Source organism: Lagenorhynchus albirostris, chromosome 4, assembly GCF_949774975.1.
Source record: "Lagenorhynchus albirostris chromosome 4, mLagAlb1.1, whole genome shotgun sequence".
In the NCBI taxonomy this organism is placed as follows: Eukaryota; Metazoa; Chordata; class Mammalia; order Artiodactyla; family Delphinidae; genus Lagenorhynchus; species Lagenorhynchus albirostris.
The window spans coordinates 86,338,320-86,365,421 of NC_083098.1; the positions used below are offsets into that span (position 1 = coordinate 86,338,320).

Consider the following 27,102-nt stretch of genomic DNA (forward strand, 5'->3'; position numbering starts at 1 on the left):
CAACTGTATTTTAATGAAGACCGACTCCGTGTGTTCAGTAGCCCTATGATAGCGGTAGGTAGCTCTTGCCCCAGTCAGTCTGTGGCCTCACACTTCACATCCTTTCTCCTGGGAAACTGGGAGTACATCTGGGCATTTTTGTTACATTATTTTGCACCTTTAGACCTTCCATCTGCAGACTGGATTGACACAGTTGTCAGGATCATAAAATGTAAGGAGAGATTAAGGCTGTGTTTAGTTATCCACACAATCACTTGAAGTCCAACAGCAATTTGTGTTTACAAATTTCAACCAGTTGCTGTAGAACTAACTTCAGTCCAAATGGTTTCTATGTAGCTCTAGCCTCTCTCATCTGGACAATGGGATGAGTTAAGCTGCTTCTTCCCGTCCAGTTAATTTAAAAACTACCCTCTAACTTCCAGTTGATATAGCCATGTAAATACGATTTGTAGAAATTCTCTGTTAAGACTTCGTTCCTGGATACACTTTGTCAAGAAGACCAACCTCACAACCAATTTCACATTTCTGTACATTTCATGAGCATGGCAATAATTAGCATTGGGACTCCAGCATCTTTCCTGTCCTTTAAGAATGAGTGTTTATCATCTGGGATACAGAAGATACTTTTTTTTTCTTTTACATATTATGTATTTCTGCTGAGCAGGAAAAACATTTTTTCAGTTGTCAGGGGCATAGCTGTGGCCCCTGGATTCCAGGGCAGAGCACACCCGGTCATAGCAAGAGTTGTGTTTCTTGGAGGGTGTCGCCTCGTTGGGCTCCATGGAGTCACTCACTGTGATGGGACTGTCTCTTGCAAAGACCTCAGTGGACTCTCTCCATAAGCAATCCACAGACATTTTAAAACAGTAACTATTACACTTTGGCCTGGATGTCTGTGTCGCATTATTGAAAATTTGTCTGCTATTGGAAGTGGCTATTTTAATTTTCAGTGCAGCGTCTACGCGGTCCACCACCGTGTATATCCCTATACTGCCATCGTCAAAACCCACAATGATGTTCAGGTGCCGCTGGGAGAGGGCAAGAAAAGTTGGAGTTTTGTAAAGGGAGCAAGCACCGATATTTTTGCCATCGGCCAGTCTCATGACAATCAAACTGGATATCGCACCATTTTCATCCTCTTCCTCCCCGTTTCGGAAACAAATGTATACCAGGTAGCGACCGTCTCGAGACAACCTGTGCCTCCAGATGACCCCAGAGGCGTGAACCACCCGTAATTTACCGCTGTGTAAATCCAGCACGTTGATATTTTCATCTCCCCTGGAAATAATGCCTAGCTTTCCATTGGGGGAAATTTCAAAATCCTCTAGATTTTTCAGGAAGTTGTTTGGAAGTTGCACACGGCGACAGATCACTTCATCTGTCAGACTCCAGATATTCACCGTCTCGGCTGACGTGATAAACACAATGATGTCCGGACAATCGGGGATCAATTTAAAATTCACAATGGTGGTGCCGTCTTCGCAGCAGACCTTCTTGGTGATGCTTCCTGTCCAAAGACTGACTGCCAGCACCTTGCTTTTGGTCATGCCCACCACGAAGGTATTTGCAGAGGTTATGAAGGCATTCTGCAGCGTGGTCAGGATGTTGCATACCCTGTGGCCCGTGGCCAGTCTCCAAACCCTGGAGGCATTTTCCTCACAGAGAGAGACCACGAACTGGTCATTGTGTGTAATCAGCAGCTGAGAGATTCTCTGCCCATTAATTCGGAAGAGGTTTTCACCGCTGCTGGTATGCCAGACGTATTGGCTGCTCTTGTCATCCGATGTCACCATGACGTCTCCAGAGGATGTCAACACACAGTGTTCAACTATTCCTTCATGCTTAAATACTGCTTCAAGGAACCCACTGCTGAAGTTCCACTTGTGAACACAATCAGAGCCATCGAGGGAGTAAATGATTTCCCCCCTAGCGGGTAACACCAGACTTTGGATGGGTTTTCCAGTCTTATCTATGTTGGACATAGCTGTGATTATATCTATGTCCCAGATAGAAAGAACACCACTGGTGGATAAAGATAGCAGCATGTTGTGATGACTGGATTTCACCAACTTGACTATGGTACCTGAGATTTCCTGTAAGCTCGCCATACACTGTCCCGTGTCCCGCCTCCAGAAAAACACGGCCGAGGTGTTTTCCATGGTCGCAATGATGCAGTCTCCATTCTTGGACAGCACAGCCGAGATAAAGCGTTCGTTGTGCTTCGCTCTGAACTTTTCAGCCACCTTCCACATACCGGTATCTAAGAGCTCGATGCTGAGGGCTTTACAGATCAGAACTGCACTTTGGTCCTCTGAAAGCTCAATGCTGACCACTTCACTATCTTCTCTTCGGCAGTCAAAGTCATCGGTCAGCTGGGGGTTGGAGATGTCCTCAGTGTTCCAAACAGAAAGGCTTCCCTCACTGTCTACCATTACCATTTCCTGAGCCGTGTCCAAGATAAGAAGGAACTTCACAAACCCACCTGAAAATTCAGACGTCACCGTACATAACTTTTCTCCACTCCCTAAATGGAAGATGGTAGTGGTGTTCAGGTACTGTCCACAGAAGGCATACACGCCATCCAGAGAGCACTGGACACAGGTCACTTCGTACCAGCAGTGGAACTGGTATAGGGGCCATCCGTAGAGCAGATCGATGACAGTGACGTCCTTGCTGGCTTCGAGCCAGGCCAGAGCGTGTTTGACGGACAGTGTAAATCCATTGATGTAGGTGGAGCCGCTTCCATGCTTGGTCCCTTTGATTTCCACTTCAGACAGGAGGCAAGAATTTACATTGTCGTAAACCAACAAGGTGTTGTTTGTCGTTGCCACCACGAGATACTTTTCGTCACTGGTGAGTTTCATGCCCAGGATGACAGACTGGGCCGTCGTGATCTGCCTGAGTAGTTGACGCGTTTCCACATCCCACGTGCTGATGGAACCGTTTTCTAAAGCTGTGAGCACCGTACTGGGGTTACAGGTGGGCAGAATCTCGGTGACGTGCAGGTGACTAGATGACAAGGGAAGACGCTCCGGGCTATAGGTCACATCCATGGATGAGTGTAATGGCACGATGGAGCAGTATTTGGGCCCATCTTTGTCACATTCTAAAAGAAGGTGTCTGAGTTTGGGCAGGGAACTCACGACGGGCAGCAGTCTTTGCTGAAGCTCTGCAGAAAGGGAGCCGGGGAATGCGACGACCTTGGTTTTGATGCTGCGGAGGGTGCTCGCCAGGAACTTCAGCTCCTTCTCCTGCGAGCAGTTGTAAGCCAGCTCGATGTCCAAGAGCACCTTGTCAAACTGGCCAATTTTGATCATGGTGTAAAGCCAGCTGAAGTTCATGATGATGCCGTACAGCAGGTCATCGGTTTTCCCACACCTCGTCAGGTGGTGCAGGAGCTCACACATTTTCCGATGGTTGACGAAAAAGATGTCAGGCTCCAGTGGGTTGCACTGAAAGACCCAGGGCTGGTCCGGGGCCTGCCTGTCGAAGGAAGCCTGCTCCGTGAAATGCTTTTCCTCCTCAAGCAGGCTTCTGCTCTCCAAGTCAAGACAGCCATTCAGGTAGGGGTCTTCAAGGCAGAAAGCTTTCCTTCTGCCCCCTGACCAGACCCCCAGGAAATAGTCTGCCAGGATGGTATGCATTTCATGCAGGTCACTGTTATCCTGCAGATATAGCTTCTGGGCTATGAGCTGCAGGTGTCTGTTGGCCCAGACCAGGAGGGTGATGTTCTTCACGTGTCTCTCGATTAAGTATCCACTGAGCCCCTCCTTGAGCCTCGCGATGTACAGATAAGGTACCCTCAGGGGATTGCTGGGCCTGACGCTCTCGTTGAGCTCATTCATCACACTGTTGTCAAGGGCCAGCACGTCTTCCAGCTCCATTTCACTCAAACCCATTTTGGCCATGGTGATGTAACCTAGAGCCCGGGAGACGAGTTTCTGCCCACACTTCCTCTCCAGGGAGCAGAAGAGCTGCTCTATGCTTTCGTGCACGGTGACACAGAGGGAGGATTCATCGACGTCTCTGTGAGATCGCCAGTTTCTCACCTCCCTAAAGGTCAGGTTCACAAACATGGGCAATGTGCACTTGGAGAAGGCGTTGTTCACGTAAATCTGCTGGCCTGACGTGACCTTCCTTTTGACCCGCAGCAGCTGGTGTTTGAGCACCTGGCTGCACATCTTCCTGTCCCGGGGAATCAGCTCGATGTAGTTGGCTTCTTCGTGGATAAGGCACCTTAGTTTCTGTAGGATCCCATGTTTGTTGGGCAGCGTGGAGAGGACAATCCGGACGAATCGGGGAAGGTGAACCGGGAGCCACCAGAGCTTCCTGGCCTCGTGGCTCTCTGAGAGCTGCTCCAGGGCATCGAATATGACCACGAGGGGTCTCTGCAATGAAGACTCATTCAAGAGGTTTATAAATAAGTCGCGGAGGTCATGGATCTTCTTAGGGTAGCTCTGAACCAGGCACCGGTAGTTCACGGCCAACTGTTCACAGACACTTAGAAGGAGAGTCCTAAGATCAGTACTCATGTCTGTGGTTCCTAGAAACCTCACGACTATGACTGGGTCAGATTCTGGTCCTGTGTCTTCATGTAGCCAGCCATAAGCCTAGAACATAAAGGTGATGTTTAGAATGGAGAGATATATTCACATGGTCACATGCAACAACACTTGCCCTCTGCAGAGATCAGCCTTCTGGTAACCCTGACCAGGCAGAAAGTACCTTAGAACCAGGAAGTGGAAAAACCTGAGATGGTCAGAGAGCTGTCAGAAGGCTCATGCACTAAAGTCTGTAGGTGAGACCCTCAGGCTCCCTCTACTAAAGGTATTAAAATGGTGATCACAGTATTCGTCAATCACAAGGCAGAATTTAGCTTGTATTCCAAAAGTTACAAAGCATTCCACAAACTGTAAACCTGAATATCTAGTATGCTTAGTTTCTCATCGCTGAATTTCCATTTCTTGGCATGGTTGTTGGCACATGGTCGGTGCTTGGTGAATATTTGTTTAATGAATAGATTAAGTAATGACCTACACATTATACTGAGTCAAATAATTTCCTTAATTGAGATCACATAAGGCTATATATGTGGCTGACCACATTTCCAGTTAATTAGAATGCAATAAAAATACTCAGCACTAAAATGATACTGAATATAATCTTGTATGATTCAGAGACACTTTATTGTGATGCTATAGGGTCATCATTATGATTATTTTTTATCATTACCATAAAAATCTATATAATGCTGGTTAAACAAGTTTTGCTGAATTTGTGCTTTATAACAGACAGTTTACTATATAACACAAGCAGTCATCAGGCCTCGTATTGTCTCTCTTTAGGGCACATGGGATTACAGTATCATGTAACAGAAGAGGAAACCAAGGCCAAAAATAGCTTGCTTGGAGTTAAGTGATTACCAAGAGATGAAAATGGAGTAGAAGTCATATCTGACCTTCATTCTAGTGTTCTCTCTCTGCCACTCTCCCTTTTTAAATTGTATAGTTAAAGAGATAAAGTATATGAGGGGGGTGCTAGGTTTAATATTTTTCTGTCTGGAAAGGTAAAGACAAAAAGGGATATGATCAAAGCATAAAACACTCCAAAGTATATTTTTAGGGAGAAAATACTATTCAGTAATCCTTGGAATTCACCGAGGATACTTCTTAGAAAAGGACATATCATTTAACACATTAAGAAGTAAGTTTATGAAACTTGTTTCCCTAATTGGTAGTTCAGGTTAACGTATGAGTAAGTTTAGAAAAGATTCATGGATGTCAGTTTCAGAATGAACTGTTAAGGAAAATAAGCAACTCATTGTCGGTGTTTGGCCCAAACCTTTGAAGCTAATTTGGAGGAAGGTAATGTTGCCATTTTACACCTGTCCTTCGGTGGCAGATCAGAAACGGAAGACAGTTTGTTTGTCCCTATGTGGATGGCTTATGGTGATTATATGCATCGTCCTCCCTCCTCCCAATCACGTGTTGTGGGATGTGTGATGTCTGTAAAGAATGGCCCTCTGATCATGAGCTCACGTCCAGGGAGAAGTCGATTGCACAGGAGGTAACCTGGAGATAAACACGGGAGGCCTGTCTGCATCCTTACAAGGAACATGAGCTCACGAGAGCACAGGTTGTTGTTGGTGGGGGTGGCAGGGGGTGGGGGGAGCAGATGTTCCCCAGGAGGGAGGAGAAGCAGGCAGATTCCAGGCAGAGGACCTGGAAATAGGCAAGCCTCCTCAGGAGAGCTGGTGGTTGGACAACATATCCGCAACAGCGAGAGCTCAGAAACCTGACTAACTGTCACCACACTGGCCACAGGAACTGCGTATGTATACAGGCACATCAGCACACATCATGTAACTCCCATGCTAGACACACAGGGTCGCAACACATGCACATTGGCCCTCCAACCACCTTTACCCTCCTCTGCTCCACAAGGAAAAAGCCCCAGAATGAGGGTGAAATGGATACACCAATGTTTTCTCATTTGATTTCAGTTCCCCTTGTAGTGTTACTATCTTGCTTCCTTGGAATAATTCTAAAGTTTGAAGGTGCATGTACAAAGTAGTGTTCAAAGACAGACAGTCACACACGTGCACATGCACACGTTTATTTTGATGCAACATGTCCCTTAAGTGTAAGCCTACCATTTCATTGGGTGTTCAGTTAAAGAAAGAAAGCACATCCTAACACAAGAAGAAAAACCAGCAGCTGGGCTTGGCAGATTGAGAGATTGTAAATGGGCCTTCCTCAGGACTTTTCAAGTATTGGGACTGGCCAAAAAGTTCGTTCAGGTTTTTCCATAAGTGTTACAGAAAAGCCCGAATGAACTTTTTGGCCAACCCAATAAGCTTGATACACCCGATTGTCTCCTGTGACCTTACTTTGGAACGTAATCCCCCCATAAGGTGCAACACAATTGTTCCAGTTCTCGTCCTCAAGATGATCTACCTGAAATTGTGTAGCACGTGATAAATCATGAGAATGTTCACAAAGTTAAAGAAAGATCTGTTCGTAAGAGACTGACCATGGGAAGAACAATACAAAGATTCTGAAGTAACACCAGGATAATATAAACCATCAGACTTTGATAGCAAGTGTAACAGGAGGTTAAAACTGGTACTAGTGTCAGCCAGTTTAGACAATAGATACCACATTCAGATAGAAGCTCCGGCCCATCTTGCAAGACTTGAAAGGGAGTTTTGAAAATTAGTTTTGCTACCTTTGATGGACTACCCACCTCCAGCCTGAAAAAGAGATTCAAGAGGCCAAGAAAAAAGTGGGAGATGAGGATGCCGTGGGCTGTATCTCTCACCACCCCACTCCCAAAGGGGAGGGCTGAGAGATGCCCACCCCTCACTTCTAGCCTAGGGAAAGGGGCTGCAATGGACCACTTTCAGGATGCCCCCTAGGGCTTGGGAGACATGGCCATCTGTATCTGATGACATCTGAGGAATATGGAGGTTGAGTGAATGAGGCTGGCAAGCTGCTCTGATGGAGGAGTGATAAGAGAGCTGCCGTATTGGAGCTGGAGTTTCTCAGGGCAAAACAATACCTGAGTGTTTCCCATGTATCATATGTGGGCCACTGGCAAGCGTGAGCTGACGAGGGTTTCTGTCGGTTCTGTTTTCCCAGGTCTAAGGGGGTTTGCTGGGTTGTGGAGAGGCTCTTGGCAGAAAGATACTAGAAATGTGTGTTGCTGGATGCCTAGGAGCTATGGAGGTGACCAGCTAGATAGAAAAGCAATGCAGTTCCCTGTGTCACCCTAGGGAACTGTAGGTGAGAGATGCTCAGTGAGGACAAGGAGGGGGATGGGGGAGGGAAAGGACCTTTGGGAAACCATGAAAAGACCTCAGAAGAAACGGAAGTGTTAAACACCTGCCAGGACCAGAGTGCCGAACCCAGGTCAGAACAGTACTGGTCATATAAGAATGTTCTGGCCACCTTACCTTTAGGGGATGTATCCCCTAAACCACAACCCTGCAGGGGTCAGAATGCAGCTGGGGTTAGGGACAGAGGGGAAGAAGTGCTGTGTGCTGAAAGAAAAGAGAAGATGGCCATGTCCCTATTTCCCACTGGAGGTGCCTTGTGTATGGTCGACTTCGGCTCAGGCAGGGAGATGTAGACTGAAGTTTTAATTATCATCTTTGACTGGACAGAGTAATTGCTGAACTGAGATGGAGTTAATATCCAGAAGCGATTGGAGTGCTTGTCTTTGCTGAGAGTGATGAGAAGAGTTGTGAGATCTGCCCTAGTTTCTATCTAGGTGAGAACTAGCCCCATAACATGAGTTTGAACAGTAAGAGACAAAACAAAGCTATTCTAGAATTGGACCCCGTGAGTCTTATTCTTTCAGTATAACTGTTATACCAGCAAAAGAGAAACACTGAAGTATCCATTCCTAAAGGACCGATTATAATTTGCATAGTAAACACAGAAAATGGAAGTGAATTTGATCAGTTGATCTTTTCCCCAAAGTAAAATTTTTTACAAATATACACGTAAAAGAATAGGCTTTTACCTTCTTTGCTACTTCAGCTAGCAGAAGGGTCTTCCCAGTGCACGGTCCACCGTATATAACAAGAGGGTTGATGTGCCCAGTTTTGCTTGGAAGAATGTATTTATGCACGATGTTTAGAGATTCACATTTGTACTCGTAGAAGGAGGCATACGTTTTACATAGTGATGAATGCTGAAGGATTTCGTCATAGAGTGTATCCGTTTCTGTGTCAAAATTCTGTTGTACCGTGGCCTGAATTATGTCAATCATGTCCTCATAAAATTGTTTACCGAGTCCTTCTATGTAATGGTTTTCTATTTCTTGGGAATAGCCTAGTTTCATGTCACAATGAGTAACAGATGTGTACACTCTCAGATTAGATGATGCAACAATGGTAGGAATAAACTCATCCCGGAGTTTTATCAGCTTCTCTTGGGCTTCTGGGTCCCGAATAATCCTCGGTTCTGCTCCAGTTATATCCATGTATTTTCCCATCTCCGGGATTTTCACGAAACGCTCAATGTTAGCAATTTTCCTAATATAGCAAACACATTTCTTCAGGAATGCTGGAGTTTGCTTCCCTAGAGCAAAGTCAAACTCATCCTCTATAGCTGAAAGAAAATACAGCAAGGAGTTTATTGTCTAGAACAAAGATGCAACACACCCACGCTCCGAGCGCATAACTCTCAAGTCACTAGTGGTAGTTTATTTTGCTTATAGTGTGTAGCAGAGTCGTCTCTAGAATAATTTCTCAATTCCTTAATTTCCTATTTGTCTTTTCCTAAACAGCCTGGAGCCCAGAACAATGGGTTCTAAATAAAATGATTTAATTTCCTCTGCAACCTGAGGGAACATAAGCATAAGAAAGAAAGCATACCAAGCTAATGGTTGACACTTAAGTTCCTGTTTGGCTTCCCTCCCAGACTTCAGGAGTTCTAAGAGTGGAGAGCAGGCACGGACTGGGGCCAGGAGAGAATGAGGAAGAGGCCAAGTGATGTATCTAGTCTATTGCTTCCTTCTCAGTCTCTCCTTACAACGTGGTTTCACCATTTTGTTTGAGATGCATTGTACCCCAGACAGATACGTGGAAATAAAAATATAAAAACGGGTTCAAATATACTTATGTGCTGATTTTATTTATCCATTATCCATGTCACTGTTAAATACCATTATATCCATCAGAGCAGGTACAGAAAAATGACTTAGTTTGTAGCTTTATTTCTTGTGAGAGAAACCATGTTAGGGCTTACAATACATATGTTTACATAAAAGTAAATAAGCATTCTAAATCATTTGAGGCCCCATAAGAACATTGAAAATTGGATCAGTAGTAATAAAAATATCATTTACGCATGGTTTTAGGGAAGTCAAATAAAAAATAAATAAAATAATTAAACCAATGGAAATGAATTTTAAGGCAAGCAGGCTTTTAAAATGGGCTGCCCTCCCTTCCTCCTCTGCCTTTCTGCTTTTCTTCATCCGGTTGGTCTTAATTGAGCATCTACTATGTTCCAGGTACGCTGCTAGTTTCTTAGGTTACAATGGTAAGAGAAAACTGAGAATGTTAAAAAAAAAAACAAACCCTTATGAAGCTTACAGTCCAGTGGAGGATGGCAGACATGAATCACAGAGTCCCACAAATGTATTATGATTATTTTTAGGCCCATGAAGGTGAATAACATGGTGCCATGAGAGCAAACACACCTGGAGGTCTAACCCACTTGGAGAAGTCAGGGGAGGCTCTCTTAAGGGGGTGACTACTGGGCTGGGATCTGGTGGAAACATGGGGGGAGGGATGGGTCTGGTTGTAACTGAGAACATCTCAATGTGCTGGCCAAAACGCCGACATCGAGCAAAACCTAGAACATAGATGTATTCTCTAGAGTAACTATTAAGGAAGGTGGGAATTTTATTTTAAAATGGTGCCTTTTAGCAGAACTTCTGTGATACTGTTTTTTTCCAGTAATGATAGCAATTGATAAAAATTTGTGACTTAAGTAAAAAAGACATGTGTATAGCCACCAGTGTTGAATGAGCTGTGCCATTCACATCAGTATGTTTTTTGTTTTTTTTTTTTTGCGGTACGCGGGCCTCTCACTGTTGTGGCTTCTCCCATTGCGGAGCACAGGCTCCGGACGCGCAGGCTCAGCGGCCATGGCTTACGGACCCAGCTGCTCCGCGGCATGTGGAATCTTCCCGGACTGGGACACGAACGCGTGTCCCTTGCATTGGCAGGCGGACTCTCAATCACTGCACCACCAGGGAAGCCCTCACATCAGTATGTTTTACAAAGGGTTTTATTCAGGCAAGTTGGTTCAGGAGGCCAGTTAAAGGAGCTTTTGTAACATATATCTACTCTTCTTTTTATAGAAGATTAAGAACGTTATAATGTAGACAGGCGAAGATGTAAGAAATCTGGACATTATGAGCTCCCACAGAAAGCAGCCTTTGGCCCATCTCTTTTCCAACCATCTGGGTACAATGCTAGGGGCACACTAGGTTAGCCAGTGCTGTATACCGAGTAACATGAAGAGAAAGGAGGTGATCCACCTGCAGTATCTGTATGTAATGGATGATAATTAGAGATATGTACTGTCACCCCTGACTCCCAGAAAACAGACCAACTATAACCTGACTTTGTTATCACCTCTATGGAAACAGAGTGCCAATCAGGCGTGTTGATCATAAATGCAACATGAAAAGAGTTACAGACAAATCAAGCTGGTAGAGCCCATCCAAGCTTGGCTCAGGGGGATAAAAAGAGGCTGTATGCAAGAATGTCTGGTTGATAAATATCCCTGAATAAATGAGCCATGTGAGACAAAATCAACTCTGTAGAGTTATTTTTAGAAGCAAAGTGCATCCTCAACATTTTGGGGGACTTTTATTAATAACAATTTCTGATATTTATTTGTCAATGAATATTATAAGCTTCCCCCTTACTAGAATAATGTATTTGTTTTCTGTCTTTGCATTTTCCTTAATATCCTAAAGTTTAACCGTCACAGAACCTGATGAAGGTAAAACTAGGGGGAGATTCCCAGCCCTGGCAGCTATCATTCATGAGACATTCAGCTCTCTACTATTCCCAAGACCACTCAGTTGTGGCATTCACAGTAGGGCACTGTTTTGGAGTCTAATTTACTTCTCTTCCTCTCCTGTTATTTAAAAAGATAAAACTGGAAGTGTTGTGAAAAAATACATTCAAATATAAATAGTACACATTTCCAGGTTCTATCTGGTATGCTTAAAAATATTAAAGTACTATTGTAGCATAAACCCTGACGTTTTTGGGGGGTTTTGTTTTGTTTGTTTGTTTGTAATATGTGTCTGACTTGAGCTTTGATTGCTGATGCATCCACTTCAATGATGGCTATCTTGAATAAACTCACATACATATACCAACCACACATACAGAGCCAGGCCACCTCCACTCACTGAGGTTCCTTTGTTTTAGAGATCTTGGTTGATTTCAGTAATCACTGAAATTTTGGGCCACTTGTTTTTTTTCTCTTCCTGTGCTTTAAATTCCCGCTCTTATGTTTTAAATTCACCAATAAAGAGTGAGCCCAGTAAAAGCAAAACCCGATGTCCGCTCGCTCGTGCTCTCTCTCCCTCCCTCCCCCCTCCCTCCCTCCCTCCCTCTCTCTCTCTCTCTCTCTCTTTCTCTCTCTCTGTGACCTTGCTGTGTGGCCCCAGGTGTGCTGTGTAATTGCCAGCTCCTGTGAGTAATAAGGCTTTATTTTTTCAAACTTTCCTGATGGTGATTGCCGAAGGGTATCTTGCAATCATAGAAGGAAGCACAAGGGTTGGTCCAACCACAACATTGGTTATTGATAGGCTGGAGAGACAGGCACAAAACAAATATACTCTATTCATTTCAAAGAGTTGGCCCTTCTTCAGCAATTTTCATTGTGCAGACATTGTCTTAAAATGAGTTTGGAATGTAAAGTAAATAAAAATTTCATGATCATGCATATCTTTAAGATGTAACCCCAAGTAGAAAACAGTCCTCGTGTAGTCCTCGTGTACTACATAGTATGAGATTATTAATCTTCATATGGCTATCCATGTGGACCATGTTCTTTAGTGTGGAGAAAATTAAGAGCAAGTGTTTGCCGATGAATATTTGAACACTTGAGCTGTCTGACTCTAAGCGAGAGGATACCCTCCCTTAACTGGTGTCTCTTACATCAGGAATAGGAAAGTTTTTGCTCTTGGTATTTTTTTCCTAATACAGCATATTTTTAAAAACTGGGTAGTTCTGCCCTTGAAGAACCAGGGCTTCTAAATGGGTCAAAAAGATCCCAAAGGAATAAGGATATATGTTAACCTGTATATTCTAAAGATAGTACTTATTCCTGCCAATTTTAGTACTTTTAGGGAGAACTAAAATAAGACCTAATTTTTTGACAGCGTCAGGAGAATGAATTTGTCAAAATTATATATAATTCCTCTGAACTTGAAGTACATGTATATCCAAGGAGAATGATATCAAGTGCTTCTTCAGTTTTCACAAACGTTTTGCTACACCATTCACAAAACCAGTCTGAAAATGCAACTACTGTTGCTTTTTCTTCAATAATTCTTTACTATCAACTCTCAAAATAAATGCTACTTAACTGATTACTTTTACCCAGGCGTGTTTGTCCCCTGGAAACTGTGACTGAGATATTTCTTCAGATATGTGGTTTCCTGGGCAATTCCTCAAAATAAAGCCTCTTTTCCACTGCTGAGAAAGGCCCACAGGTGAGTCTCTGCTCGGTAGCTGGGGAGACTTTTATTTTAAGGTTAAATTAGATCCTGCCACTCCCTTACTTCCCAACCTCCGATGGCTTCCCATCTTACCCAGTGATGGAAGAAATTGTCACAGGTATGGGAAGTCATTCTGGCTTACCCATGGTTTGGCTTGACGTTTATGCTAACTACAACAGCCTGTCTTCTGGCCTGTCAAACATGCATTGTACATCTGATTTAACCACTAAAATCTGATTTAACCATTTAAAAAGCAAAACGGAATAACTGTGGTTCAGGCTTTCAAAATGGAGCCGAGTGGCCATTGGGATGTGCTTTCAGACATGTTCCTGTATCACTGAGAACTTAAATTCTCTGAGCTGTATCAGACTCAAGGATACAAAGATATTTTCGTTCTTAAAACAATATCTGCTAGCATCTGCCTAGGTCTCAAGGTCTCCCCTTGTACCTGTGCGACCACTTCAGACCCCAACCAATCCTTATTTGACAAGCATCCTGACTTCTTGTCAGCTCCAATGACGATTCTTGATAAATGACTCATGTGACGACTAACTGTAACTTTGTGATTTTTGCCTATATGAACCTCCCCCATTTTGCAGTCAGGTGGAACACAGTTTAAGTACTTCTTAAATCCATGTCTCTTGGGCTATAGTCCTCAGGCTCAAATAAAATTCTTTTCTATTCCTATTAGAGATTGTTTATTGATTATTTCTGTTGACAGCAGAATAAAACACAAGGTCCTTATTATGGCCTGTGCCCACCTTCTGATCTCGTCTCTCCTTCTCCAAGCCTGGCTACCTTTACCTTCTTCCTGCTCCTAGAATTTGCTAAGCACATTCCTGTCTCAGGGACCTTGAACCTGGTAATCCCTCTGCCTGGAATTCTCTATTTTAGATATGGCATTGCCGGCTCTGATTCGTTCTGTCATTTGGCTCGAAAGTCATTTCCTTACCGCCTGCGCCATCTAAATCTGGACCCCCCGCAGCCTTCATCAGTCCCTATTATCCTGTTACTGTGTTTTGTTTTATTCGTAGCACTTATCCTTTCTGAAATGATATTGTTCATTTATCTGATTGCCTATCACTTATCCCCGCTGCCCCCACTAAAAAAGTAAGTTCCAGGAGAGCAGAGACCTTGCCTTCTTTGTCATTGTTGTAGTCCCAGTGCCTGGCATATAGTATACACTCAATAAGTGTTTGCTGAGTGAATGAATGAGCAGCTCAACTGAGAAACAGTGGCAGAGTCTGGTCTATTGTATCCAGCCTCCTCTGTGTTCTTTTAAAGTCACATTTTTGGAGAACTCCTCAAGTTAAGTAAAGGCTTATCTTTGAATAAAAAGAATACCTGCCTCCCCAGGAGATGGAAACATGTAGAAAAATTAAATTTCATCGGGCAGTAAATGCAACTAAATTTGCGGAACCATAAAAGGGAAGCGGCGAATATATCTATTATTTATCTATTCCTCAGTTTACTGAAGATGCATAAAAATTACCTGAGAACAGGTACCTCTTGGCTTGGCTGTGTTTCATTTTCCTCTTTTCATGTAACAGCTTTACAGCAACCTTAAATACCTTCTTGATCTCATCTGATATCTCTTGCCAGGTCTTCTCATTCTCAGCATTGGCAGGGGGCTGCACCTATGGAATTGTACAAGTGAGATACTGGTCTTAAAATCATCATAGAAGACCCAGTATTTAAGAGCAAGAGAACTATTGTTATTTGAAAGTCTACTCTTTGCCTTATCATAATAGGTGCCTAACAGTCAGTATCTCATTTCCTCTCCCCAGTACCCTGAAAGTGATGTGAACTTGCCCAGGTGACACAACGGTGTGAATCCAAACAGGATTTGTTTGTCGGGATTTCTTAATATACCATGTATTTCCTGCTTGAGTTTTGATACAAATGTCATAACAAAATCATATCTTCACTACCCTCTAAAGAGGAGAGACAGTTAAAGGGAAGGTACTCATGTTACTATTTAATTGTCTTTAGTTGTTTCTTCCTCATTTATTTATTTATTTATTATTATTTTTTGCTGTACGTGGGCCTCTCACTGTTGTGGCCTCTCCCATTGCAGAGCACAGGCTCCGGACGCACAGGCTCAGCGGCCATGGCTCATGGGCCCAGCCGCTCTGTGGCATGTGGGATCTTCCCGGACCGGGGCACGAACCCGTGTCCCCTGCATCGGCAGGCGGACTCTCAACCACTGCGTCACCGGGGAAGCCCTCTTCCTCATTTATTTTTATGATCCTTTAGGAAATAAAATAGTACCTACCAAGAAAGTAACATTTATAGAGTCTTGCTGATAATCTTATTCAAGCATTCATTTACTTAACAACAGTTTATGCAGAAATATCATGTGGGGTTTAGAGAATAATTGAAGTTTCCCTAGACGATCATGGAATCAAATGAAGAAGGAACAACTAAAGCCAATTAAATAGTAATATATGTGTAAGTTTTACAACTTTGTAAAACTGATTTCTTGAGGTATCATGTTTCTTGATATCTGCTTTACCAGCTACTACCTTTACTTCTGGCATATTTACCTAAGAGAATGGTTTGGGGTTTACCCCAATATTCATCTCCATAGTCTTGCAGATAATTACTTTGAAAAATGCATGTGAAGAAGAAGAAGAAAAATCGAGGAATCTGACATGATTTCATTTTGCATGGAGAGCATGCTTTATGCTAAATGTCAGAATGACAAAGACGCAGGGTTCTTTTTTTTTTTTAACTTTTTATTTTATATTGGAGTATGGACACAGGGTCCTTAAATGAAGAGCTGTTGCTAACCCACGGCTCTTCTCCTCTCAGAGCTGCCTGGGTGCTGAATGTATCAAGGATGTTCTCTTTGGAAGAGGGATGGATAGCTATGCCTTCTTTTAATCTCTAAAATGTCTGTGCAATGAATAGTCCCACCCATTTTCTCTTCCTCCTTCGTTCAGTTTCGGGGGACACATGATTGATACATTTGGGAACCAAGTTGGAGAAGAGACAATGCTAATGTTTCCATCATATTCATGCATGACTCAACCTCACTGCAAGATTCTACATAAGGCACAAGAATACAAATTAACAATGTATGAAATGTTAAAGGAACATACTGAATTAAAAAACTAGAGACTATAAAAAACAGCTAGGCAGATTTTTAAAAGACCCCCCCCAAAAAATCTTTCACAAATTAAAAATATAACTCTTGAACTTGAAAACTCAAGCATGAACAGAGTGGACACAGCTGAAGAAGAAAATTGATGAACTGGATGAAAGATCTAAAATAATTTTCTGGACAGCAGCACAGAAAGATAAGGAAATTGACAATGTAAAAGACAATTAAGAGACATGGAGGATACAGGTACAAATTATTATATATAGGATGGATAAACAACAAGGTCCTACTGTAAAGCACAGGGAACTATATTCAATATCTTGTGATGAACCATAATGGAAAAGAAAATGAAAAAGAATGTATGTATATGTATAACTGAATCACATTACTGTCCAGCAGAAATGAACACATTGTAAATCAACTATACTTCAATAAAATTAAAAAAAATAAAAAGCAAAAGTTAAACAAATTTAAAAAAAAGATGTGGAGAATAGACTGAGGCAATCTATTGTACATCTAATTAAAGAGCACAAAGGAAAGAACAAAAGGAATAGAGGAGGGACATTATTTGATGAGAGGATGGCTGAGAAATTTCCAAAACTGACGGAATGCATGGATTCGCAAATGTGGGAAGCACAACATACACCAGTCAGAATATATAGAGACACGTTATAGCGAAATGAGAAAAATACAAATATTTTCAGATAAACAGAATTTATCACTAATAGACCTCTGTTAATGGAACTTCCAAGAGATATACTTCATGAAGAAGGAAAAGACCCCAGCAGGAAAGTCTGAGATGCCAAAAAAGAAAGGTGGATTAAAATTAGAAGATTTCTTAGCTTTGGATTTAGTTTTTAAAAGGAAATTTAGGGTCCAGGGCAGAATAATTTTCTGTCTACTGTGCCTTTTCTGTGGCGAAAACTACCCCTGGGTGACATAAACTGTTTAAAGTCATGGAGAGAGACATACTTCGGAGAGAAAGATAGCTTACTGCATTTTTATTGCTTTTCAGCATTTCCGATTTGGGTCTGAGGTAATAAGCTGCCGGCACCGCGTTCTCGTCCCGACAGTACCACTCTTCCAGTAACTTGGTCTCCAGCTTCGCCTCTATGGCAGCATCCAAAATCATTTCAAACTCTGACGCTTCAACTTCTCCAGGGATTCGGATGTTCCCATATTTTTCACCTAACAGTCCCTGTGTATCACCGAGAAAGTTCAGTTTAGTGTATCATCAAGAAAGTCCATTTCAGTATTCATATCATATGGCCACTCAATAAATATTAATAAATAGATAAGAAGATACTTTGTTCTATCCATTGTCTCTTGTAATCACACTGGATACGTTTTCACATGGATTATTTCATAAGTAAAATTGGTCCATTTATATCGTAGTATAATAAATTCACATACTGAGATTGCATATCATATTAGACAAATCAAAAATACAGAATTTTGTAGCAACGAAAATTTCCCAAAGTTTATGTAACCTAACAAAGGTTGTCTATTTTGAAATTTTGTTTGTTTGTTTGTAACAAAGAAAAATGACATGCTGGACTCTATGAAATATCAAACATGTAAACTCACAAACAGAAAAAAATTGCCTTGTATAGAGTTTATAGTCTGATTCTAAGCCCCAGATTTACACAGCTACAAGTGAAAGAAGTATGAGATCGCTGAATGTGATGTCACTATAAATCACAAAGTTTCCACTGGTAACTGGAAAAAATTCAAAATATAAACAAGGTATCATTTTCTCCCTATTGAACTGGCAAAGGAAAACACATGCTCAGCGTCATGTGGACGTGTGAGAAAATACCTCTATACAGCTGATGGTTGTGTAAATCGATCCAATATTTCTCTGAAGGGCAGTCTGGCGATATGTACTAAAAGACTTAACATACATGAGTTTTGGCAATTTTTCTTCTGGAAATCTGTCCTTAGAAAATAATTAAGGATGTACAAAATGACTTAGCATATTTATGTTGAACCTGGTTGAACAGAAAAGGGTTAAACCTAAGTGTCCAGCAAGTGGGAACATTTAAATACATTTATATATATTTCGGTAACTCTATTCAAAGGATGTGCCAAATTATGTTTTAGAACTGTATTGATGCAGAAGGATGTTTATAATATACTGTTAAGTGGAAAGGTAAGTTACAAAACAGTACATACAAGATGAATTCAATGTTGTATATATATCTTATATATATATATGAGAGAGATCGTATATATTTGTAGACATAAACATACACATAGAGATTTTATAAGAATACACAGCAAGTTTACTCATGGCTATCTTTCGGTGGATGGTTTTGAATTTACTTTGGTTGTTTTATGAATTTATTGCCTTTTTATTAAAACTGTTTTTTGCAATACATATGTATTATTTCGTAGTGAGATAAACAACAGGTATTTAAAAGTTTTAAACCCGATGATGCTGTCTATCCTCGTTTGTGGAGTAACATTTTCAAGGCTCCTCTAAGTGTTTGCTTAAGCCCATGTTCTAAAAATGTGGTCCTCAGACCAGCAGCATCTGTGTTACCTGGGAATTTGTTAGGCTTGCAAGTTCTCAGGCCCATCCCCAGACCTTCTGAATCAGAAACTCTGGTCATAGGGCTGAGGAATCTGTGTTTTAGTAAGCTCTCCTGGTGCCTGAACCACTGACTTAAGCTAACAAAAATATTAGCTCATATAGCACTTGGTATTTCAATTAATCTTCCATGTCTTATCTAGTAGAAACAAGGAAGGAACATACAGAACTCTAACAAAGATCTATACTATCCAAGGCAAGTCGGTCTGCTTTATAGTATCCATGGGAAGATTTCTATTTAACTTGTGGGCGTCTTCATCCTTTCCTCCTGTTGACTAGCACCTTTACCATAAACTTCCAGCCTTGTGTATCCGTTGGAAGGAGAATTGTGGTTTGGCTTCCTTAGGGGCATTTCTTACTACCTCTGCAACCCACAGTGTTCTTTTCATCTCACATAGTCAGGTGAGGGAATAAAAATCCTGGGTAGACCTGTTTCCAAAATAAATTCGTGACCTAAACAAGATGGTAAGCCCCATGAAGGCAGAGGCCAGAACTGTTTATTCCTAGCATATAGAAAATATTAAAAAACATATTTGTTGAATAAATGAATGAACCAAGACAGAGAAAGAAATCCTTAGTGTTTGTACTATTCTTATTTGAAACTTCTTCTTTTATGCAAAGATAATATTTCAGATCTCAGCAGGTAGAGTAACAATTTGGGAAAGTACCAGTTTTGTCAGCAACCTTCACTTCAGCCCTAAATGCCAATTAAGAGCACTTTTATTGTATTTTTATTTTTTAAACATTTATTTAGTTAGTTATTGGCCGCATTGGGTCTTCTTTGCTGTGTGCAGGCTTTCTCTCTAGTTGTGGCGAGCGGGGCCTACTCTTCGTTGCAGTGCACAGGCTTCTCATTGCAGTGGCTTCTCTTGTTGCGGAGCACGGGCTTCTGTAGTTGTGGTGTGTGGGCTCAGTAGTTGTGGCTCGCGGGTTCTAGAGCGCAGGCTCAGTAGTTGTGGCTCATGAGCTTAGTTGCTCCATGGCATGTGGGATCTTCCCAGACCAGGGCTCAAAGCCGTGCCCCCTGTGCTGGCAGGCGGATTCTCAACACTGCACCACCACGGCAGTCCTAGAGCACGTTTATTTTAATCTGCATTTGTTTTGGGCTATTCTTGACAACAGGCTGTATGCAACAAAAATAATATTATTTAGAGTTGTTTTTCACTTAACAATTCCTTTTCTAAAATCTCTCATGTTAAACTTGGGTAAATGAGCAGACATGCCCTCTTACTCTACCACAGATACAGAGGGAGATGATCTTTTTAAGGGTAGCCAGCTTGGTGACTATCCTATTCATCTTGGCTAACTCTGGATAAGGATAGTCAGCACCCTCAGTCAGAAATATCTCTCATGGGGACTTCCCTGGTGGTGCAGTGGTTAAGAATCTGCCTGCCATTGCAGGGGACTTGGGTTCGATCCCTGGTCCAGGAAGACCCCACATGCCATGGAGCAACTAAGCCCATGTGCCACAACTACTGAGCCTGCACTCTGGAGCCCAAGAGCCACAACTACTGAGCCCGTGTGCCACAACTACTGAAGCCTGCACGCTCTAGGGCCCGTGCTCCACAACAAGAGAAGCCACCGCAATGAGAAGCCCACGCACCTCAGTGAAGAGTAGCCCCCGCTCACCGCAACTAGAGAAAGCCCGCGTGCAGCAACGAAGACCCAACACAGTCAAAAAATAAAATTAAAAAATAAAATTAAATAAAAATTAAAAAGAAAAATCTGTCATGAAGAGTGAGGTTTTAGTACTGGGAAGAATTATCCAGCAAACCTACCTGGGCAGGGAAGGGACTAAGTAGACTTCTAAGCAGTAGAAGTTGGACTTTTTGGAGAAATCCCCAAAGGCAAACAGTGGAGTTTGGCCACTGGGTGAAGGACTTGGTGAACAGGCAAAACATTAAAAATGGGATTTAGTAATTGACAATTCTTCGTCGACAGCCAATGAAGCCCAGGAATATGACGGACCCAGCAACCAAGATCCAGGGCAACACCAGCTGTATTTCAGGCATGAAGTGGGAAAGAGGACAAAATAGTGACTAGTGAAACAAGGTCATGTCCCAGGGAAGGACCATCATCTCTGTATTAGCAATTTACTGTTGGTTCTTCGTCTTTGCTTTGCTCTAAATAAGGCTGGTCTCAGAGTCTAGGGCAGGATCAAATTTATGGATCAATTTCTGAAATGTGCTTCATGATGACATGCACCTGGATCACCCAGGGTGTTTGTTAAAATATAAGCTACAAGATCCCTTCTCTGACCGAAGGACCACAGTGCTTGGGGAGCCCAGGAATCTGGGTTTTAAAATGCGGTTACAAATGAATCTAGAATTTGAGGTCCACTTGCTATGGGCAATGCATATGTGGTCTCATGAGTAATGGTTAGCTAGCACCAAAGGGACAGGACAGAGAACACAGCAGATCATTACAAAAAATCGAAGGCTATTTAAAAATAATTATTTGAGTTGACAGCTGACACCAAATACTAGAATTATTTCATCAGTATAGTAAGGCAAAATGTTCCTTAGAGTAGAGATTATTAAAGAAGAAAAAATATCCTCATCCAATTCAAATAACAAATTATATTGAGCGCCTATTGTATAAAAAGCAATACAGAATTTCAGAAAAGTAATAATGTGAGATAGGCTTAAAGTTACTTATTGGATTGTTCTCCCCAAGCCTTCTCCTTCTCTCTGTTGATTCTTCCTTTGGGTGGAATGCTCGTAACTCACGAAGCAGTTACTTTTCAGGAGTCCAAAATAGGATTCTGTCTCAATCTTACCTCGCTATTTGAGAAATAGCAGAGAGAGTAACAGCAAAAGGGAAATTTGCTACCACATTTTTCAGGAAGACTTTTTTTGGGGTTCTATGTGTCTACAGTTATAAGGTAACACACAAGGCATGGCTGTATCTGCCAGGGCTGGCAACAGTCAATTTAGAGGAAGATACAGTCCAACTCAGTTGCAAAGTCCAGCTCCTATGGTCAGTGGCTCAGAGCAGGGCTAGAGATGCAGGACCAAGTCTAAAATGCTAGCAGTAAAAGTGGAGGTGGCAAGATGGAGGTCCAGTCTTGGTTTTCTAATCAGACTATTCCTTAGCCCTGTAGCCATGGGGAGTATGCGAGCCTAGGGCAGCTACAGAAGCTATGCATAAGAAAGCATTCTTTTCTGTTCACTGTCGTAGAATATTCACTCCCATAACTGAAGAAGAATCAGATTTTCTACATCCTTCTGACCCCAGTATTCAAGAAGATCATTTTTTTTTTTTTTTTTTTTGCTTGGTTAAAACAGCTTTGCCAGTTTCTGGAGAAATTTGATGGAGAGTTGAGGGACTATATTTGGTTTTGCATTGAGGTCCATGTTTATTAGTTATACCATTGATCAGTCTGCTTGTGTGACCCTGTATGGAAGAAATGCATGTGGCTGAAATAATTTTCAACTTTTCATTGAATTGTTTACTCATGCTGTCAATACACGTATGAACATAAACATATGGGATTTCTTTTGTCTGTAGAAATCTATCATTGCCTCTCCCACCCACCTAAGTAAAAACATATTTAATTTGGCCCATCCTGAAACACTGAAGATATACAATAGTAGTCAGGCAAGAAGCAACAATCCAACTGAGTACTCAAATACAATCTTGGAGTTAAGCCCAAATGGTTGAAAAGTCTAAGAAAAATTTCTACTGTTTTTAACAGTAGTGTCCGTGTATAAAATTCTGGCATATGAAATACTTCCAGATGCTTTGGAACTAGATAGAGGTGGTGGTTGCATAGTGTTGTTAATGTACTAATGCCACTGAATTGTTCACTTTATAGAGGTTAATTTTAGGCCATATGAATTTCACCTCAATTTTTTAAAAAAGAAATACTTTCTGAACTATTGATTTCCTTATAACTGAGAACTTAAATGTAAAAGGACTCTCTACTCTTTGTATCATCCTTTCCTTCTTTATAGATACATCTGATACATCTGAGCCACTGATACAGATACATCTAAGCTTCTGCTTTCAAAGGCTTAGAGATAACATTCTGTTTCCCCTCCATTGATTTTTCTTCCCCATTGCAAACACTGATTCTTTCCCCTGCCCTCCACTGCCCCCAGCCCCCAGCTCCCAGCTCTTTATGTGCAATTAGTTCTGCCTGGGCTTGCAATTGAGAATCTTTGGGGTCTGAGTCTGATGCTAATGCAGTTTTTCTTGCAGCAAACAGAGCAGAGGGGTTGATGTATTCTCGATGGTGTTGGTGATCTCAGTAAGTCTTTGCTTTTACTCTGTTGTGGGATATCGGGAAAGACAGGTGAGGGCAGTCTTTCTGGGGTTATGGAGGCTAGGTTTCATTGGCAGGTGGGCAAGTGCACCCTGGACTGCTGTTGATGAGCCATCACTCATGGGGAAGCTGGAAGGGAGAGATTCTGTCACCCTCCCCGCCCCACCACTGGTGCTATAACAAGCTGAAGCACATACTCTGTAAAGGCCCTGTTCCCTCCCACCCAGTCACTAATACAAGGCAGGTGGAACTATTCCTTCCTTTCTATAAGCTTCTCTTTTATTTATTAAAATAAAATCCACATTCATATATACAATTTTCTCTTGTACATGATCTCATTTAACGTTCACGAGTCTGTGAAATAGGGAGAGTTGCAGAAGAGAACACCAAAGGTCACAGACCTCACCTGGCTTGCCCAGACCACTTCTCTAAGAAGACATGGAAATACTAGCACTTGAATATGGGGCTTTCAAAAACCTCATTCTTTCTACTTCATCAAGTTATTGTGCTATGCTCCCTCCTGAGGTGCCTGCAGACGGCTTACTTGTGATGGCTCTGCTAGCCAGTGCCCCTGGCTGGGCCACCATGCATGTCTGTGCAAGCTGTGTGCTGCATACTTCCGGAAGGCACTGTTCACGAGGACTGTTCAGTGTTATGGCCCTGGGTGTTGTCATTCTTTTTATCTGACATTGGGTGGAGAGACAAAATGGTTGTGATGTATTCCCTGGAGCTCACAGCCAACCTTTACAGTCAGTGCTCTGTTGCAGAGTAGGACCAATTAAACCATTCCGAGAGTCAGCTGAATCTGCTTCACATACTTAGGGTTATCTTCTCAATGTTTTTCCACCATTCCGAGAGTCAGCTGAACCTGCTTCACATACTTAGTGTTATTTTCTCAATGTTTTTCCAAAGTCAAGAAACATCTTCACAACTGATTTAAAAACTTTTTAAGTATAAAATGTCAGCTTTCACACCTGTAAACGGAGATAATATTTTACCCTTGTGTATTTATCTGGTCACACATCTACTCTGGTTTCTTGTGAGGATCAAATAGTTACTCTAGGTGAAAACACTCTGTGAAATGTAAAGCACTTGGCAATATAAGCGGGGTAAGGTACCACTACTTTACTTAAACATAGTTTATAGAGAAACATACATACTCGGCACACTCAAGCATACATACATGTAATAGAAATAAATACTGAGAAGTACAGTTGGATAGATAGAGAAGGGAAACATCTCTTGACTGAAGAAAGAGAAACAAGATAGAAAGGACGAAACAATGGGTAAATGGTTGTTTACAGGTGGTAGGAAGGTGAGACTATGTGGTGAGATAAGAACAAACTCCACCACTTTCCAGGGTGCAGAAAAAAAGGCTTAAACGAATTAACCTGGGTTCACTGAGTTAGCGGCCTAGAAGAGCAACAGAGGCGTGGAGTTAACCTTTACAGGGAACACAGGCAACGCTTCAGGGGGAGCTGACAACCCACACATAAAATAGAAATGTTAAAAAATGAAGCAATTTGTATTATTATTGGTGTGTTAATAACCAGGTTTGAGTTGTTTAAATTCAACTGTTCTGAAAAAGATTAGCATTACTATGGACTACAAGTGTCCTCCCAAATTCATATGTTGAAGACCTAACCCCCCATGTGAATGAGATAGGGCCTTTAAGGAGGTGATTAAGGTTAAGTGAAGTCATAAGGGTGGAGCCTTAATCCAGTAGAACTGGTGCCCTTATAAGAGGAGGAAGGGAGACCAGAGCCCCTTTCGCCAAACAAGAGCACGGAGAGAAGGCAGCGGTCTTCAAGCCAAGAAGAGCGTCCTCACCGCAACCAGACCATGCTGGCACCTTGATCTCGGACTTCCAAACTCCAGAACTGTGAGAAAATACGTCTGTGTTGTTTAAGCCACCCATTCTATGGTATTTTGTTATGGCAGCCTGAGCTGATTAGTACAAGCATAAAGATGAACAAAATGAAGTGGTTTTTGTTAACATAAGATCTGGCATCTTTGGTAATTCATCCTAAAGTGTACTGAGGGGGTAAAGTCATAGATTAAGTGACTTACTAGTTTCATTTACTGTACAACAGAGTAAGTTAATGCTTCTATCTAGCTTCTTTGAGAGTCTCAGCTCATATAAATTATAATTTTACCATTTTTCTTAAAACTGATATTCATGGTTTAACTGTGGCTGTTAAATTTACATGCTAAAACCCACTGCTGAATTTAACTGATATCAATAATATTATATCAATGACATTTACTTATATCAATAGTAATTCTGCTACCTTTCACTTACTGCAATGTGATTTTCTCTGTAACAAAGTTTCATTACCTGGAAAATACTGAGCACAGCTATTATTCTGTGAAAGAATTTCAATCTAAAATGGAACCAGAGGATATAAAATGTAAAATCTCACACATGTGTCCTTGGGAAAACAAATCTTAAGGACTGAGAAACTGTTTTCTTGTAAAAGCCTGATTGACAGAAAACTGATAATATTGGAATTTTCTTAAATGATAGGGAGTCGGTCAGGGATTGCCTCATATCAACCCTGGGAAGTTAGGCTTATGGTTTCCAGAGGCATGAACAAGAAATGACCCACGTGGGGCTGGTTTCGCAAAATAAGCTGAATTGAGCTTTGTATGACTGGACTGGTTTTTGTCTGCTTAGGGAATTTTCAAAGCCGGTCTCCGTTTGTTTTTGACTTTAATAGGCTCTCACTGAACTCTGCCCTTTTTACATTCCCTGCCCATAAAGACAGCCTCCCTCCAACCCTCAGTGGACTCACCTGTAGTTTGTTACAGTTTGTGTATCTCGAATTGCAGTTCTCGAACAAACTCACCTTTTTACAATTTTGAGCTTGCCTCATTTTACCCTTTTATTTAGGTCGACAATTCTCTAGAAACACTGGAGCAAAGGAAGCGACCAAAAGGGTGAAAAGGGTTGGGTAACAAAACTGCAGGGAATGGAACCGTTCTGGGATTTGCAGTTCATTCAATCAGTTCCAAAGTATCAATACAAGTTGCAACCCTAACCTCAAACAGTTGCCTTATGAAACTGAGAACTGAGAAATGTGCAAGGATTCCTTTTAAAGAGCATCTGACTCGCAGGGTGACTGACCATTTCAGTTTGCTCAGGACTGTCCCAGTCTGAGCACTGAAAGTCCCAGGAGCCCCCTCATTCCTAGGCAAGGTAGGACAGTTGGTGATGCTAACAAGACAGTCATGGTCCCTACTCCTTTTGAGATTTCATTGTGGAAGAGTGGTCAGAGTTCTGTACGGATTAGATAGTTCAAGAAGGAATAAGAGTGGAAAAAGCACAGGACCACCAACCTTTGTGTGGGCACAGAAGCAGGAGGAGGAAGTATGGAATGGTGTCATAGAAGACCAGAAAGGAGAGAACAGTAATATTCCAAACATTTGTACGGAGCTCTGTAAAGCAATGGAAAATGGACAAAGCACATGGACAGATAATTCATAGAAGCAGAAGAACGAATGCCAGTAAGCATGAAAGATAATAATAATGCTCAACTCTATTAATACTCATAGAACTGCAATGTAAACACATGTGATCAGATCTTTTTTGCTTATCAAACTGATAGAGAAAAATAATAATACTTAGTGGTGTCTAGGCAGTAATTAAATGGGTACTCAGACACAGGGTGCCAGTAAAAATGGGTAGAACCTTGCTGAGTATGTAATTTGGCAGTAGGTATAAAATTCCACTTTTAGAAATCCATCCTACTACTTATAGAAAGAGTTGTGTACAAAGAAGTTCAGCAATTTTTAGCTTATATCTTGGCCTTACTCCATAAGTGACTTTTATCAGTGTTAATATAAACAAAACAGAGTAAAATTGCCCACCATAAT

The 27,102-nt window shown here is 41.8% G+C and overlaps 1 protein-coding gene across 1 annotated transcript in view; it reads right to left on the reverse strand.

The window, feature by feature from the left end:
* Window positions 1–677: 677 nt before the first annotated feature.
* Window positions 678–27,102, reverse strand: part of NWD2 (NACHT and WD repeat domain containing 2) — a 202,430-nt gene continuing 176,005 nt past the window's right edge. The window contains exons 4-7 of the mRNA XM_060147319.1: window positions 17,361–17,564; window positions 14,753–14,897; window positions 8,527–9,116; window positions 678–4,610 (exon numbers count right to left, since the gene is read on the reverse strand). Of these exons, the coding sequence (XP_060003302.1) occupies window positions 678–4,610; window positions 8,527–9,116; window positions 14,753–14,897; window positions 17,361–17,564 (4,872 nt within the window). The remainder of the gene's footprint in view (window positions 4,611–8,526; window positions 9,117–14,752; window positions 14,898–17,360; window positions 17,565–27,102) is intronic.